Source organism: Bombina bombina, chromosome 7, assembly GCF_027579735.1.
Source record: "Bombina bombina isolate aBomBom1 chromosome 7, aBomBom1.pri, whole genome shotgun sequence".
Lineage (NCBI taxonomy): Eukaryota > Metazoa > Chordata > Amphibia > Anura > Bombinatoridae > Bombina > Bombina bombina.
In genome coordinates this window covers 196,596,468-196,613,867 of record NC_069505.1, presented here as the reverse complement: position 1 = coordinate 196,613,867, position 17,400 = coordinate 196,596,468, and the positions used below count along the sequence as shown (strand labels likewise).

General features: G+C 43.0%; 1 protein-coding gene across 1 annotated transcript in view; it reads left to right on the top strand.

The window, feature by feature from the left end:
- The window catches only part of NAT10 (N-acetyltransferase 10), a 144,010-nt gene that overhangs the window by 82,026 nt on the left and 44,584 nt on the right, over positions 1-17,400 (top strand). Inside the window, exons 12-14 of the mRNA XM_053689328.1 lie at positions 10,585-10,721; positions 12,233-12,357; positions 12,621-12,771. Coding sequence (XP_053545303.1) covers positions 10,585-10,721; positions 12,233-12,357; positions 12,621-12,771 — 413 coding nt within the window. The remainder of the gene's footprint in view (positions 1-10,584; positions 10,722-12,232; positions 12,358-12,620; positions 12,772-17,400) is intronic.

Below are 17,400 nucleotides of genomic sequence, written 5' to 3'. Positions count from 1 at the left end.
CTTTCTTTGAAAGTTCATCCTTATGACAGAGGCTGAGACAAGCGTACTCAGCCACTATGTTAATTTGAGAGTTAAAGGAATTGGGTTGTTTCCTATGTTTTTCTCTTTTGAACCTATTCCTTCATCGCTGTCTGGGAGTTGGTTAACAAATGGACACATTTTTTTCCTATAGCATTCTCTATGTTTACAATGACTGTGTTCCTTAGCCGTCTCAGCTAAGAGGTTAGACGTCATTCCTTAGGGAAAGAGTGGTTTCGATCACTATGTGAATTTTTCTACCCTATTAGGATAGTCCTAATAGGCTATACTTTCTTATGGGTCACACACCAAGGGTTACGCTTTGTTCAGTTCCAATTCAGGAACGGGGACTGGGATTTTATTCAAATCTGTTTATGGTTTCCAAAAAAGAGGGAACTTTCAGACCTATCTTAGATCTCAAGAGTCTAAACAGGTTTCTCAGAGTTCCATCATTCAAGATGGACACTATTCGTACCATTCTTCCATTGATCCAGGAGGGTCAATTTATGACTACCGTGGATTTAAAGGAGGCATATCTTCATGTTCCTATCCACAGAGAAGCCAGCTGTAGTAGCCTGATGGTTAGCTTAGCTGTCTAGAAAGAAAGCGGAAGGTTTGCAGTTTGAAACCAGCGGCAGCTATTTACACCTTGTATGTGTACTAGCAAGCTGTTTATCATCACCAGTTCATGAGGTTGGCCTTTCTGAACAAACATTTTAAGTTTGTGGCTTTTCCTTTTGGTCTTCATTCCGTTTGCTCGTTTTCATATTCGACCTTTGCGACTGAGCATGCTCATACAGTGGAATGGAGATTATACGAATCTCTCTTCTTTGGTGGTTGTCACCGGATTATCTGTCCCAAGGGACATGCTTCCGCAGGCCATCATGGGTGATAATGACAACGGACGCCAGCCTGAATAGGATGGGGAGCAGTCTGGATCTCCCTGAAGGCTCAGGGTGTGTGGGCTCGATCGGAGTCTCTACTTCCCTTCAATATTCTGGAGTTGAGAGAGCAATATTCAATGCGCTTCAGACTTGGCCTCAGTTGGCTTCGGCCAAATTCATCAGATTCCAGTCGGACAACATCACGACTGTTGCTTACGTCACTCATCAGGGGGGAACGAGGAGTTCCTCAGCGATGACAGAAGTAGCCAAGATAATTCAGTGGGCGGAGGCTCACTCTGGTTATCTGTTGGCAATCTACATCCCAGGAGTTGACAACTGGTAAGCAGATTTTCTGAGCAGACAGACATTTCATCCGGGGGAATGGGAACTCCATCCGGAGGTATTTGCCAACCTGATAAGTTCCCGAGATACGGATCCAGGGATCTTCAAGCCGAAGTGATAGATGCCTTGGCAGTGCCTTGGTTGTTCAACCTAGCTTATGTGTTACCTCCTTTTGCTCTCCTTCTCCGGGTGATTGCTCGAGTCAAACAGGAGAGGGCTTCGGTGATTCTCATCGCTCCTGTGTGGCCTCACAGGACTTGGTATGCCGATCTGGTGGACATGTCATCTCTGCCATCGTGGAAGCTTCTATTGAGGCAGGACCTTCTCTTTCAGGGACCCTTCCATCACCCGAATCTAGTTTCTCTGCAGCTGACTGCTTGGAGATCGAACGCTTGATTTTATCTAAGCGAGGGTTCTCTGATTCGGTCATTGATACTTTGATTCAGGCACGTAAGCCTGTTACTAGAAAGATTTACCATAAGAAGTGTGTTACCTCAGACGGATTCAGACGTCATGTCCTTTGAATTTAAGCTTAAACACCTCCGCCTGTTACTTCCGGAGGTTTTAGCGACTCTGGATGACTGTGACTCTATTGTGGTACCACCAGAGAAATTGTGTAAGATGGACAAATACTTAGAGGTGCCTGCTTACTCTGATGTTTTTCCGGTTCCTAAGAGAATCTTGGAAATTATTACACGGGAATGGGAAAGACCGGGTATCCCGTTCTCACCTTCTCCTAATTTTAGAAAATGTATCCCATATCTGACACTGTTTGGGACTCTTGACAAACAGTCCCTAAGGTGGAGGGAGCTATATCTACCCTGGCTAAGCGTACAACTATTCCTATTGAGGACAGTTGTGCTTTCAAAGACCCCATGGATCAGAAATTGGAGGGTCTTCTAAAAAAGTTATTTGTTCATCATGGTTTGCTTTTACAACCGATGGCCTGCATTGTACCAGTTACCACTGCGGCGGTCTTCTGGTTTGACGCCTTGGAAGAGTCTCTCAAGACTGAGACTCCTTTAGAGGAAATTTTAGATAGAATTAAGGCTCTTAAGCTGGCTAATTCTTTTAATACGGATGCCGCCTTTCAGATCGCCAAATTGGCGGCTAAGAATGCCTGATTTGCCATTCTAGCGCGTAGAGCGTTATGGTTAAAATCTTGGTCTGCTGATGTGTCATCTAAGTCGAAGCTTTTGGCTATTCCTTTCAAAGGTAAAACCCTATTCGGGCCTGACTTGAAAGAAATCATTTCTGACATTACGGGAGGTAAGGGTCATCTCCTACTTCAGGATAGAACAGCTAAACTGAGGGGTAAACAAAATAATTTTCGTTCCTTTCAGAACTTCAAAGGAGTCGCCTCTTCTTCCTCTTCTTCCGCTAAACAGGAAGGGAACAGACCAAGTCCGTCTGGAGACCCAACCAGGCTTGGAACAAGGGTAAACAACCCAAGAAGTCCGCTGCTGCTACCAAGACAGCATGAAGGGGCGGCCCCCGATCCGGGACCGGATCTAGTAGGGGGCAGACTTTCTTTGCCCAGGCTTGGGTAAGAGATGTTCAGGACCCCTGGACACTGGAAATCGTGTTCCAAGGATATTAACTGGAATTCAAAAATTCGCTCCCAAGGGGGAGATTTTTTCTTTCACGATTGTCTATAGACCAGATAAAAAGAGAGGCGTTCTTACGTTGTGTAAAAGACCTCTCTACTCTGGGAGTAATTCGTCCCGTTCCAATACTGGAACAGGGGCAGGGGTTTTACTCAAATCTTTTCGTGATCCCCAAAAAAGAGGGCACGTTTCGACCTATTTTAGATCTAAAAAGTATAAACAAGTTTCTCAGAGTCCCATCCTTCAAGATGGAGACTATTCGAATAATTCTGCCATTGATCCAGGAGGGTCAATATATGACTACCGTGGACTTGAAGGATGCATATCTTCATATTCCTATCCACAAGGATCATCACCAGTTCCTAAGGTTTGCCTTCCTGGACAAACATTTTCAGTTTGTGGCTCTTCCCTTTGGGTTGGCCACAGCACCCAGGATCTTCACAAAGGTTCTTCACAAAGGGTCACTTCTGGCGGTTCTCAGGCCGCGGGGCATTGCAGTGGCGCCTTATCTGGACGATATTCTGATCCAGGCGTCGTCTTACCATCTGACAAAATCTCATACAGACATGGTTCTGTCCTTTCTGAGGACTCACGGGTGGAAGGTGAACCTAGAAAAGAGTTCATTACTTCCACAGATAAGGGTTCCCTTTCTGGGAACTCTAATAGATTTCTTATCCATGAAAATTTTCTTGACGGAGATCAGAAAGTTAAAGATTCTGAATAGATGCCGAGCCCTTCAGTCCAATCGTCGGCCATCAGTGGCTCAGTGCATGGAGGTAATTGGATTGATGGTGGCGGCAATGGACATCATTCCGTTTGCTCGTTTTCATCTCAGACCGCTACAACTGAGCATGCTCAGGCAGTGGAATGGAGATTATGCAAATTTGTCTCCTCAGATAGATCTGGATCAGGAGACAAGAGACTCTCTTCTTTGGTGGTTGTTGCCGGATCATCTCTCTCAAAGGACATGCTTCCGCAGACCCTCATGGGTGATAGTGACCACAGATGCCAGTCTACTAGGTTGGGATGCAGTCTGGAATTCCCTGAAGGCTCAGGGTGTGTGGACTCAGTCGGAGTCTCTACTTCCAATCAATATTCTGGAATTGAGAGCAATATTCAATGCGCTTCAGGCTTGGCCTCAGTTGGCTTCGGCCAAATTCATCTGTTTTCAGTCGGACAACATCACGACTGTGGCTTACATCAATCATCAGGGAGGAACAAGGAGTCCCTTAGCGAAGACAGAAGTATCCAAGATAATTTGATGGGCGGAGGCTCACTCTTTTTATCTGTCAGCAATCTACATCACTGGAGTGGACAACTGGGAAGTGGACTTTTTAATCCGGAGGTCTTTGCCACTCTAATTCTCAGATGGGGCAGACCGGAATTAGATCTGATGGCGTCTTGTCAGAATGCCAAGCTCCCAAGATACGGATCCAGGTCAAGGGATCCTCAGGCTGAACTGATAGATGCCTTGGCAGTGCCTTGGTTGTTCAACCTAGCTTATGTGTTTCCACAGTTTGCTCTTCTTCCCCGGGTGATTGCACGGATCAAACAGGAGAGGGCTTCGGTAATTCTAATCGCGCCTGCGTGGTCTCGCAGGACTTGGTATGCCGATCTAGTGTACATATCCTCTCTGCCGCCGTGGAAGCTTCCATTGAGGCAGGACCTTCTCATTCAGGGACCCTTCCAACATCCGAATCTAGTTTCTCTGCAGCTGACTGCTTGGAGATTGAACGCTTGATTTTATCTAAGCGGGGTTTCTCTGATTCGGTCATTGATACTTTGATTCAGGCACGTAAGCCTGTCACTAGAAAGATTTACTATAAGATTTGGCGTAAATATCTTTATTGGTGCGAATCCAAGGGCTACTCATGGAGTAGAGTTAGGATTCCCAGGATTTTATCTTTTCTCCAAGAGGGATTGAAGAAGGGGTTATCAGCAAGTTCCTTAAAGGGACAAATTTCTGCTTTGTTGATTTTACTACATAAGCGTTTGGCAGATGTTCCAGACGTTCAGTCTTTTTGTCAGGCTCTGACCAGATTCAAGCCTGTGTTTAGACCAATTGCTCCACCCTGGAGTTTGAATTTAGTTCTTAAGGTTCTTCAAGGGGTTCCGTTTGAACCCATGCATTCCATAGATATTAAGTTGTTATCTTGGAAGGTTTTATTTTTGGTTGCGATTTCTTCTGCTCGTAGAATTTCCAAGCTTTCAGCGTTACAATGTGACTCTCCTTATCTTATTTTTCATTCTGATAAGGTGGTTTTACGTACCAAACCTGGTTTTCTTCCTAAGGTTGTTTCTAATAAGAATATTAATCAGGAAATTGTTGTTCCTTCATTGTGTCCTAATCCTCCTTCTAAGAAGGAGCGTTTGTTGCATAACTTGGACGTGGTCCGTGCCCTGAAGTTTTACTTGCAGGCGACTAAAGATTTTCGTCAATCATCTTTTTTATTTATTGTTTTTTTTCTGGAAAGCGTAGGGGTCAGAAAGCTATGGCTACCTCTCTTTCTTTTTGGCTGAGAAATATCATCCGTCTGGCATATGAGACTGCTGGACAGCAGCCTCCTGAAAGAATTACGGCTCATTCCACTAGGGCTGTGGCTTCCTCATGGGCATTTAAAAACTATGCTTCTGTTGAACAGATTTGCAAGGCTGCAACTTGGTCGTCTCTTCACACTTTTTTAAAATTTTACAAATTTGACACTTTTGCTTCATCTGAGGCTGTTTTTGGGAGAAAGGTTCTTCAAGCGTGGTGCCTTCCGTTTAGGTTCCTGCTAAACAGGATGCGTAATCGGGATGCGTAATCCCATAAGTAAGGATGAAATCCGTGGACTCGTCATATTGTAAAATAAATACATTTATCAGGTAAGCATAAATTTCCTTTTTTATGTGTTAATTTACTGAGGTGTAGATACGATATGCATGTTATGCGATATTTGCATGCTAATCTAAGTTACTTCTGCACAGAAAAATAAAAAGTTTAATATTTAAAGAGACAGTAACATTTTTATGTGTTAATTCTTATTAAAAAATTCCAGCTGTTTATTTGTGTAAAACATCCTTGTGACTCAGGATGGACCAGGAGGCCTTGCTAGGGGTCTCTTGTTTTAGGATGGGATGCCAATGTGGTACTCCCAATCCTTTTCTATTGCTAGTTTATTGAGAGATCTTTAATTGATAAAGATAAACTTGTTCTGAACCTACTCCTCTTTAGGCACCTACTGCTTAGGAGTCTATTGACAAGGGTCAAAATATGCCACAAATTTCTCCTAAGGTGTCCCAAAAAATTTATAGCCCACATGCAGTGCCCTGCGTGTCCTCACACACGCCTACTGGAGTTATCTTGTATTTAATGCATTGTTTGTTTTTTCCCACGCTGTAAAAGGGAAAAGTGCAAGAGGACATATTTTCAATCAAGGAATAGTGTGATTGATTCATTTGTATCTGTTCCAAATGTTTCTTTCCTGTAACTGAAGGAGGAAGATACTTTGAGAATTCCTTATCAGATACTACCAGACTCTGTCTTAGCTTGAATACCTCCATTTGCTACTTGAGGAGGTTTTAACTACCCTGGGTGACCCCGACACTACCGGCGTAGTCTAGCCGTGAGAGTCCAGTAGGTTACACTAATATTGTGATGTTCCCTTCAGGGTGGAAGTATTTCCTGTACCAGATAGGGCTATATAATTTTTTCTAAGAAGATGCCTTTTTTCTCCTTCCTTAAAAGGAATACAATACCCAGGGTGGATGAGAATTCCACGCTAGCCAAGGGAGATACTATTCGCATGGAGGATAGTGGTTCCTTAAGGAATCTATGCAGGAGAAAGACCCTATGGATAGAAGTTAGAGGGTTTACATTGTCAACCTGCTGTTGGTATGGCTACTGTTTCCAATGCGGTGGCGTACTGGTTTGATGCGTTGTATGTTTCTTTTGGACAGACACCCCTCTCGCAGAGATAGGTTAAGGGCCTTTAAGTTAGTAGTCTCCTTTAATACAGAGGTTTATTAAGTTGGGAGCTATGATTCAGGCCATATTGGCCCGCAGATTACTATGGTAAGATCTTGGTCTGCGGATGTTTAATCTACAGGATAAGAAAAATAGCGAAAAGGGACGTCAGAGATAATTTTGTTCCTTTCGAGATTTCTAGGGAAATCCTTCCACGCAGAAGCATTTTAAGCTTTCCTGGAGACCCTATCAGGCTTAGAATAGGGGAAAACAGTCCAAGAAGCCTGCTGTTGAATCAAAGACAACATGAGGGGCATGCACCCGATTCCTAAGGGGGCAGGTTTTCCTTTTTCAATCAGGCTTGGTTTTGTGATCATGATCCCTGGGGGGTGTACATAGTGTCCCAGGGATACAAATTAGAGTTCATGACTTTTCTCCCAGGAGCAGGTTCCTGCTTTCAAGACAAAGGGAGAGGCTTTCTTATACTGTGTACAGATCCTCTCCGACCTAAGAGTGACCGTTCCTGGTACAATGCAGGAATGAGGTTGGGCATACTATTTCTATCTGTTCGTGGTTCCCAAAAAGGAGGGAATCTTCAGACCTATTTTAGAATCCACACAGGGTTCTCAGAGTGCCGTATTTCAAGAGGGAAACTATTTTTCCATTCTTTCTTTGGTCAAAAAGGGTAAATTAAGGCCACGGGGGGAATTGAAGGATGCATACTAAATGTGCATGTTCCAATCAACAAGGACTATTTTAAATTTCTAATGCTTGTCTTTTCAAGACAAACATTTCAACTCGTGACCTTTTCCGGCCTGGGCACAGTTCTCAGAATTTTCTCGGGTTCTGGGTTCACTGTTGGTGGTACTCAGATTGCGGAACACTGCAGTGACAACATTCTGGTTCAAGCGCCTTCCTTTCAACGAGCAGGATTACGCACGATTTTTCCTGCGGTCTCCTTAATGGAAGGTTAATTTGGAAAAGAGTTCCTTATTTCCAACTACAAGGGTAGTTTTTTCTTGGAGAACTATATTAGTCTCCTCATCAATGAAGCTGACAGTAGTTAGGAATTCAAGAATTTTTTCGATTCTTGCCTAACTCGACAGTCACATCAGTGGCTCAGTGCAGCATTTAAGAATACTTTGGTGGTTGTCTCTGGATCTTTGCTCCCAGGGAACCTGCTTTCGATGTTCTTCTGGGTGAATGGGCCAACAGATAGCCAGCTGGGGAACTGTTTGGGGCCTTCTAAGAGCAGGGAACATGGACTTGGGCGGAGTTTTTTTAAGCCGAAACGCGTAAGCCATTCAGTGCCACACCTGGTTGCTATCTTTCTTTTTTGCGTGCCTTTCGATTTTAAGCAGTTTTCAATAAGACGTTTTTAATAACTCATTCCAGGATTATCGTTTCCTATTTTTGGAGTTTTTTTCCTCCCATAAGCATTTGAAAATGAGTGATCTTCAATTCTCTCCTAGCCTGGCCTCAGTTAGCTTTGGCAGGGTTTATCAGGTTTAAGTTAGATCTTACTTCATCCGTGGTGGGAATTATGGCTGGGAGTGCTTTCCAGCCTGATTCTCAATGGGGTCAGTTGCACTTGAATTTCATGACTTCTCGTCAAAATGTTAAGCGCCTGAGGTACGGATTGAGGTCAAAGATCCCTCAGGCTGTTCTAATAGACGCCTTGGCATTAACTTGGAATTTCAATATGGCATATTTAATTCCTCCATTTGATTTTTCTCCTGGAACCTTGGCTTGAACTTAGCAGGAGAGGGCGTCGGTGGTCCTCATTTCACCGGCGTGGTCTGCAGGATTGGTATGCAGTCCTGGGGGACATGTCACATCTTCCACCTGGGAGTCTCCGTGGAGTAAGGACCTTCTACGTCAGGGACCTTCTTTTATCTGAAAATAATTTCCCTGAAATTATCTACTGGAAGATGGAAGCTTTACTTTGTACAAGCATAGATTAGGAATTGGTCATTGAGACCATGAATCAGGCGTGTAAGCCTGTGTCTAGAAGATCTTTACCCATATGATATGGTGTAAATATTTATACTAGTGTGAATCCAGAGGATACTCTTAAAGAGAAATAGGGATCGGATTCCTAGCTGACTTGTCTATTTTGTTTCAGGTTCGTCTGGCGGTCTTCCCAGACATACATTCGTTTGGTCAGAATCAGACCTGTTCAGACCAGCTACTCCTCCATTTTCAAGTTTGGAGTTTGAATTCGTTCTTAAAGTTCTTCATGGGGCTCGGTTTGAGCCTAGGCATTCCTTCGATATTAAATTATCTTGGACAGTTTTATTTCTTCTGCTCTCAGAGTGTCAGAACTCTCGGCATTACAGTATGAGTCCCCTTACCTTACTTTTCTTTCTGATAAGGTAGTTTTACGTACTAAATTAGGATTTCTTCCTAAGGTTGTTTCTGATCGGAACATTAATCAGGAGATTATTGTTCATTTCTTGTGTTCTAATCCTACTTCTCAGAAGGAACGGCTTCTGCACAATTTGGACGTAGTCCGTGCTTTAAAGTTTTACCTGTAGGCGACTAAGGACTTTCGTCAGTCTTCTGCCTTGTTTTTTGGTTTTCTCAGGAAAACGTAAGGGACAGAAAGCTACAGCTACTTCTCTTTCTTTTTGGCTGAAGAGTATCTTATGTTTTGCATTTGAGACTGCTGGATAGCAGCCTTCCAGAGAGAGAGTTACGGCTTATTCCACGAAGGCCGTTGCTTCCTCATGCGCATTCAGGCTGCACTTTGGTCCTCTCTTCACACTTTTTCAAAGTTCTATAAATTTGACACTTTTGCTTCGACTGAGGCCGCTTTTGGGAGAAAGGTTCTTCAAGCAGTGGGGCCTTCTGTTTAGGTTCCCTGTCTTGTCCCTCCCGTATCATCTGTGTACTCTAGCTTGGGTATTGAATCCCATTAGTAATTAAGATGATCCATGGACTCATCGTGTCATTAAAAAGAAAAGAAAATTTATGCTTTCCTGATAAATTTATTTCTTTTTTTGACACGATGAGTCCACGGCCCGCCCTGTTTTGAAAGACAGGTTGTTGGTTATTATAAACTTCAGACAGCTCTGCACCTTGGTTTTTCCTTTCTATCCTTAACTTCGGTTGAATGACTGGAGTGGGAGGGAAGGAAGGAGCTATTTAACAGGTTTGCTGTGTTGCTCTTTGCCGCCTCCTGCTGACCAGGAGGTGAATATCCCATTAGTAATTAAGTTGATCCGTGGACTCATTATGTCAAAAAAGAAATACATTTATCAGATAAGCATAAATTTTCTTTTCCATGAGATATTGTTTGTTGAGGTATAAATGTAGCTATGTCTTGGACATTAACAGATGAAAAATAAAAGAATAGCTTTAGAGAAATGTGCTTTTTCATGGACAGTAATGAAACGGTATAAATACAGTTTGGAAAAACCTGAATAACCGCAACATCGATGACTGTTAGTTAACAACAGTCCGATGCCCTTCGCTCCGAACTTGACGCGCGTGTTTTTGACGGCTTTTTTGATAAATAGGGGGATCATATTCAGATCCGCATCAGGGATGTCTGGCAAACTTATTGACGCCAGCGGATGCACTAAGATTGACGATTTGATAAATAGACCTCTATGCTTCTACACAAGATAATTTCACGTTGCTTCTGGGATGGGCTGATGGGGATACAAGTTTACTGTGTGTATAGCTTATAGTATCATTATGCACAGATCTAATTACCTATTGTTAGCTGCGTGCTTGCCCATTAGATACCATACTATTTATGCGCTCCTTGTCCTACGTGTAGTACATTCATCCCGCTGATGCCGTCAAGCTGGGTCAGGCCGAGCTGCTGGTGATTGATGAAGCTGCTGCAATTCCACTGCCCCTTGTGAAGAGTCTCCTGGGCCCCTACCTGGTTTTTATGGCTTCCACTATTAATGGGTAAGAAGACTTGGAACAAAGGTCTCCCCCCCCCCCTTGTCTCTGCCAGTCTGATTTTTCCCAATTATTAAACTGTCCTTAATGCCTGCTGCTCTCCCCTCTTGTGTGTGCCATCCTTACTGCCCACTGCTCTCCCTGCTTCCCTTCTTGTGTGCGCCATCCTTACTGCCCGCTGCTCTCCCTGCTTCCCCTCTTGTGTGTGCCATCCTTACTGCCCGCTGATCTCCCTGCTTCCGCTCGTGTGTGCCCCATCCTTACTGCCCGCTGATCTCCCTACTTCCCCTCGTGTGTGCCAACCTTACTGCCTGCTGCTCTCCCTGCTTCCCCTTGTGTGTGCTATCCTTACTGCCTGCTGCTCTCCCTGCTTCCCCTCTTGTGTGCCATCCTTGCTGCCCGCTGATCTCCCTGCTTCCCCTCGTGTGTGCCCCATCCTTACTGCCCGCTGATCTCCCTGCTTCCCCTCGTGTGTGCCCCATCCTTACTGCCCGCTGATCTCCCTGCTTCCCCTCTTGTGTGCCATCCTTGCTGCCCGCTGATCTCCCTGCTTCCCCTCTTGTGTGCCATCCTTGCTGCCCGCTGATCTCCCTGCTTCCCCTCTTGTGTGTGCCATCCTTACTGCCTGCTGCTCCCCCCCCCCCCGTTGTCTCTGCCAGTCTGATTTTTCTCAATTATTAAACTGTCCTTAATGCCTGCTGCTCTCCCCTCTTGTGTGTGCCATCCTTACTGCCCACTGCTCTCCCTGCTTCCCCTCTTGTGTGCGCCATCCTTACTGCCCACTGATCTCCCTGCTTCCCCTCGTGTGTGTGCCATCCTTACTGCCCACTGATCTCCCTGCTTCCCCTCGTGTGCCCCAACCTTACTGCTCGCTGCTCTCCCTGCTTCCCCTTGTGTGTGCCATCCTTGCTGTCCGCTGCTCTCCCTGCTTCCCCTCTTGTGTGTGCCATCCTTACTGCCCGCTGCTCTCCCTGCTTCCCCTCGTGTGTGCCATCCTTACTGCCCGCTGCTCTCCCTGCTTCCCCTCGTGTGTGCCATCCTTACTGCCCGCTGCTCTCCCTGCTTCCCCTCGTGTGTGCCATCCTTACTGCCCGCTGCTCTCCCTGCTTCCCCTCTTGTGTGTGCCATCCTTACTGCCCGCTGCTCTCCCTGCTTCCCCTCGTGTGTGCCATCCTTACTGCCCGCTGCTCTCCCTGCTTCCCCTCGTGTGTGCCATCCTTACTGCCCGCTGCTCTCCCTGCTTCCCCTCGTGTGTGCCATCCTTACTGCCCGCTGCTCTCCCTGCTTCCCCTCGTGTGTGCCATCCTTTCTGCCCGCTGCTCTCGCTGCTTCCCCTCGTGTGTGCCATCCTTACTGCCCGCTGCTCTCCCTGCTTCCCCTCGTGTGTGCCATCCTTACTGCCCGCTGATCTCCCTGCTTACCTTTACATGTCTCCTGCTGGTTTCCTTCCCTGCATTGGCATCATATTGCAATAAACTGCTCTACTTACTTTACCTGTTCATATTGTTTGTCTGTAGGTATGAGGGTACCGGTCGCTCTCTGTCTTTGAAGCTGATCCAACAGCTCCGGCAGCAGAGTGCAGACAGCCAGATTACGGTTACTGCAGAGAATAAATCTACCACTACCAGCCGGCTGGCATCAGGTAAGTGTCCCATCCAGGAGAAGAAGAGGAGCAGCCCCAGTAGTGAGAAAAGGATTTTTTTTTTCTTGTAGATTCCTGTGTTCAGATTACATTTAATCTATAGTGTTTAGTGCATTTTATGTGCGTTTTTAGTCATTTATGCTGCTGTTTTTCCATCTATCACTGTTACTTGCGGGCAGTGTGCAGCTGTGTATAGAGCGCTCCCACTGCCCATTGTGTGACAGCTGTGAGAGCTGATGTAACCCCTACTGCTTTCCCGTCAGCCCGCACACTGCATGAGATTTCACTGCAAGAGTCGATCCGATACGCCCCAGGAGATCCTGTAGAGAAATGGCTCAATGAACTTCTGTGTCTGGACTGTATGAACATCAGCAGAATTATCTCTGGGTGCCCTCTGCCTGAGACATGTGACCTGTATCCTTCATTATATGTAGTTACTCTGTGTAATAATTTAATCTAGTGAAGAGGAATAAGGTAATGAGCACAGTGCTGCATCTGGTTTTATATTTTTCTGGTGGTTTAAAGGGACAGCGTAGTCCAAAATGTTATTGTTTAAAAATATAGATAATCCCTTTATTACCCATTCCCCAGTTTTGCATTACCAACATTGTTATATTAATACACTTTTCCTTCTAATGGCAGTGAGGGTCCACAAAAAAAATTAATTACCTATGGGAAATACCTGTGATTACCTTGTATCTAAGCCACTGCAGACTGCCCCCTTATTAGTTATTTTGACAGTTGAATTTTAGCCAATCATTGCTGACTCATAAATAACTCCATGGGAGTGAGCACAGTTATCTGTATGGCACACATGAACTAGCATTGTTTAACCGTGAAAAACTGTCAAATGCACTGAGATAAGATGCAGCATTTAAGGGCTAAGAAATTAGCATATGAGCCTACCTAGGTTAACTTTCAACAAAGAATACCAAGTGAACATAGCAAATTTGCTAAAAGTACGTTGGAAGGTTGTTTATAATTGCATGCCCTATCTGAATCATGAAAGTTTAATTTTGACTTGACTGTCCCTTTAAGGTCACAAGCCACTGCGTGATGTGAAGGCCAGAGTTGCTGGTGGTTTTGCAAAGTGATTGACAGGGCTGCAGCAAAACCACCAGCAGCCCTGTCACTCACTTACACTGTAGCAAAACCACCAGCAGCCCTGTCACTCACTTTACACTGTAGCAAAACCACCGGCAGCCCTGTCACTCACTTTACACTTTAGCAAAACCACCGGCAGCCCGGTCACTCACTTTACACTGTAGCAAAACCGCTGGCAGCCCAGTCACTCACTTTACACTGTAGCAAAACCACCGGCAGCCCTGTCACTCACTTTACACTGTAGCAAAACCACCGGCAGCCCTGTCACTCACTTTACACTGTAGCAAAACCACTGGCAGCCCAGTCACTCACTTTACACTGTAGCAAAACCACCGTGCAGCCCGGTCACTCACTTTACACTGTAGCAAAACCACCGGGCAGCCCGGTCACTCACTTTACACTGTAGCAAAACCACCGGGCAGCCCTGTCACTCACTTTGCACTGTAGCAAAACCACCGGCAGCCCGGTCACTCACTTTACACTGTAGCAAAACCACCGGCAGCCCTGTCACTCATTTTACACTGTAGCAAAACCACCGGCAGCCCTGTCACTCACTTTACACTGTAGCAAAACCACCGTCAGCCCGGTCACTCACTTTACACTGTAGCAAAACCACCGGCAGCCCGGTCACTCACTTTGCACTGTAGCAAAACCACCGGCAGCCCTGTCACTCACTTTACACTGTAGCAAAACCACCGGCAGCCCTGTCACTCATTTTACACTGTAGCAAAACCACCGGCAGCCCTGTCACTCACTTTACACTGTAGCAAAACCACCGTCAGCCCGGTCACTCACTTTACACTGTAGCAAAACCACCGGCAGCCCGGTCACTCAATTTACACTGTAGCAAAACCACCGGCAGCCCTGTCACTCACTTTACACTGTAGCAAAACCACCGGCAGCCTTATGGTGTAAAAGTGAGTACCAGAGAATTGAATTTGTGTTTAAAGATTGGTATTTAAAAAAAATCAACCTGTATTTGTAAAATTTAGATTTGTATTCGTAAGTCACAATTTATGTACAATTATAAAGAATCAGACACGTGCCTTTTTCACAGCAATGTTATTCCATATATAGGTGTCATGTGGTTGTCATATGGGTTGGTTGCCCATCCCGTGCCAACTTGATCAGTGATAGTGGTGTGAGGGCAAGGCAACTTGCTTTAATGTTTTGTTTTATTTACAATTTGTTATAGACTTGTTTTTGTGTAAAGTGTGGGCTAAGAAAGACACAGTGTTACCAATGAATAATACGGTTATTACACACACAGTTTGTGATGCTACCAGTCTATTGGCTATCTGAGATTTCAGTCTGACCTGATAAATCCAGTGCTGGAGAGTCAATATGCTTTACCTTTTCAGCTGCTGTCCTCTTCTGTAGCGTTATCAGACATATGTGAGCCTGTGTGATGAGAGCTTGTATTTGTGTGTATCTAAAATGTATTACTGATGTGTCATGTGCATTAGCAGCTGTGTGTATATCACATGTATTACTGATGTGTCACGTGTATTATCAGCTGTGTGTATATAACATGTATTACTGATGTGTCGTGTATTAGCAACTGTGTGTATATAACATGTATTACTGATGTGTCACGTGTATTAGCAGCTGTGTGTATATAACATATATTACTGATGTGTCACGTGTATTAGCAGCTGTGTGTATATAACATGTATTACAGATGTCACGTATATTAGCAGCTGTGTGTATATAACATGTATTACTGATGTCGCGTGTATTAGCAGCTGTGTGTATATAAAATGTATTACTGATGTGTCACACACGTGTATTAGCAGCTGTGTGTATATAACATGTATTACTGATGTGTCACACACACGTATTAGCAGCTGTGTGTATATAACATGTATACAGAAAAAATCTGACAGCGCTCAACCTGCTTCCTCACAGCTCCTGGATAAAAGGGTATCTAGCTTACCCTGATAAGACTACAGAAAAATAATAAAATAATCCAAGAGCGCCAACTAGAGGCAAAGGAAGATTCTAACAGAAAAATAAATGACGGTCAAAAACATTTATTTAAACATATAGTAAAAAACATGGATCCATGTAACATATACTAAAATCAAATACAGTTAAAAAATACAATAATCAATACAGTAAAAAATACAATAGTCAACAAATTAGTATCACCAATTGCAGGGATAAATAGAATAAGAGTCACATTAAATGATCTCTTAAGGAGAAAGAGTTCTGAAAAAAGTCCAAAGGAATAGTGATACAATTCCTAGGTATAAATGTCAAGTCCAGAAATCCAGTGAAAAATCCAGTGAAAAAAAGGGTCAGTGGTAAAAAATCCAGTAAAAAAGTCTAATAAAATGGTGTATATAAAGAATCCAATGAAAAAAGTGTTATAATCCAAGTGTATATATATAAAAAGTGTAATATGAACGGGGATCCCCTAAAATTGGTGAAATGTGTAAAAGTGTCTGAAAAAATGGAAAAAATGGGGGAAAAAAAAAGTATATAAAAAAGTAAAATATATATATGTGTATAAAATCCAATTTAAAGTCTTAATTAATAAATAAAATCCAAGTGAAACTTAGTGAATAAAAATAGTGGTTATTAGTGAATGATCCTCCTTATGAATGTCTCCATATGGGTGATAGTAATAGACTTTTGTGTGCTAGATGACTCTGCTTTGTCTTTTCAATGTAAACTTCGGTTATCCCTGTAATTTAAAAAAATAACATAGTGCAATAACTTTTTAACATGTGAAAAATAATGAAATAATGCTCACCAAATTTGTCAACGCGTTTCGGCCTCTATAAAAGGCCTTTCTCAAGACTATTTTTTAAATTACAGGGATAACCGAAGTTTACATTGAAAAGACAAGAGTCATCTAGCACATAAAAGTCTATTACTATCACCCATATGGAGACATTCATAAGGAGGATCATTCACTAATAACCACTATTTTTATTCACTAAGTTTCACTTGGATTTTATTTATTAATTAAGACTTTAAATTGGATTTTATACACATATATATATTTTACTTTTTTATATACTTTTTTACTTTTTTTTTTTTTTTTTTCCCATTTTTTCAGACACTTTTACACATTTCACCAATTTTAGGGGATCCTCCGTTCATATTACACTTTTTTATATATATACACTTGGATTATAACACTTTTTTCATTGGATTCTTTATATACACCATTTTATTAGACTTTTTTACTGGATTTTTTACCACTGACCCTTTTTTTCACTGGATTTCTGGACTTGACATTTATACCTAGGAATTGTATCACTATTCCTTTGGACTTTTTTCAGAACTCTTTCTCCTTAAGAGATCATTTAATGTGACTCTTATTCTATTTATCCCCGCAATTGGTGATACTAATTTGTTGACTATTGTATTTTTTACTGTATTGATTATTGTATTTTTTAACTGTATTTGATTTTAGTATATGTTACATGGATCCATGTTTTTTACTATATGTTTAAATAAATGTTTTTGACCGTCATTTATTTTTCTGTTAGAATCTTCCTTTGCCTCTAGTTGGCGCTCTTGGATTATTTTATTATTTTTCTGTATATAACATGTATTACTGATGTGTCGTGTATTAGCAACTGTGTGTATATAACATGTATTACTGATGTGTCACGTGTATTAGCAGCTGTGTGTATATAACATGTTTTACTGATGTCACGTGTATTAGCAGCTGTGTGTATATAACATGTATTACTGATGTCGCGTGTATTAGCAGCTGTGTGTATATAACATGTATTACTGATGTGTCACGTGCATTAGCAGCTGTGTGTATATAACATGTATTACTGATGTGTCACGTGTATTAGCAGCTGTGTGTATATAACATGTATTACTGATGTGTTGTGTATTAGCAGCTGTGTGTATATAACATGTATTACTAATGTGTCACATACACGTGTATTAGCAGCTGTGTGTATATAACAT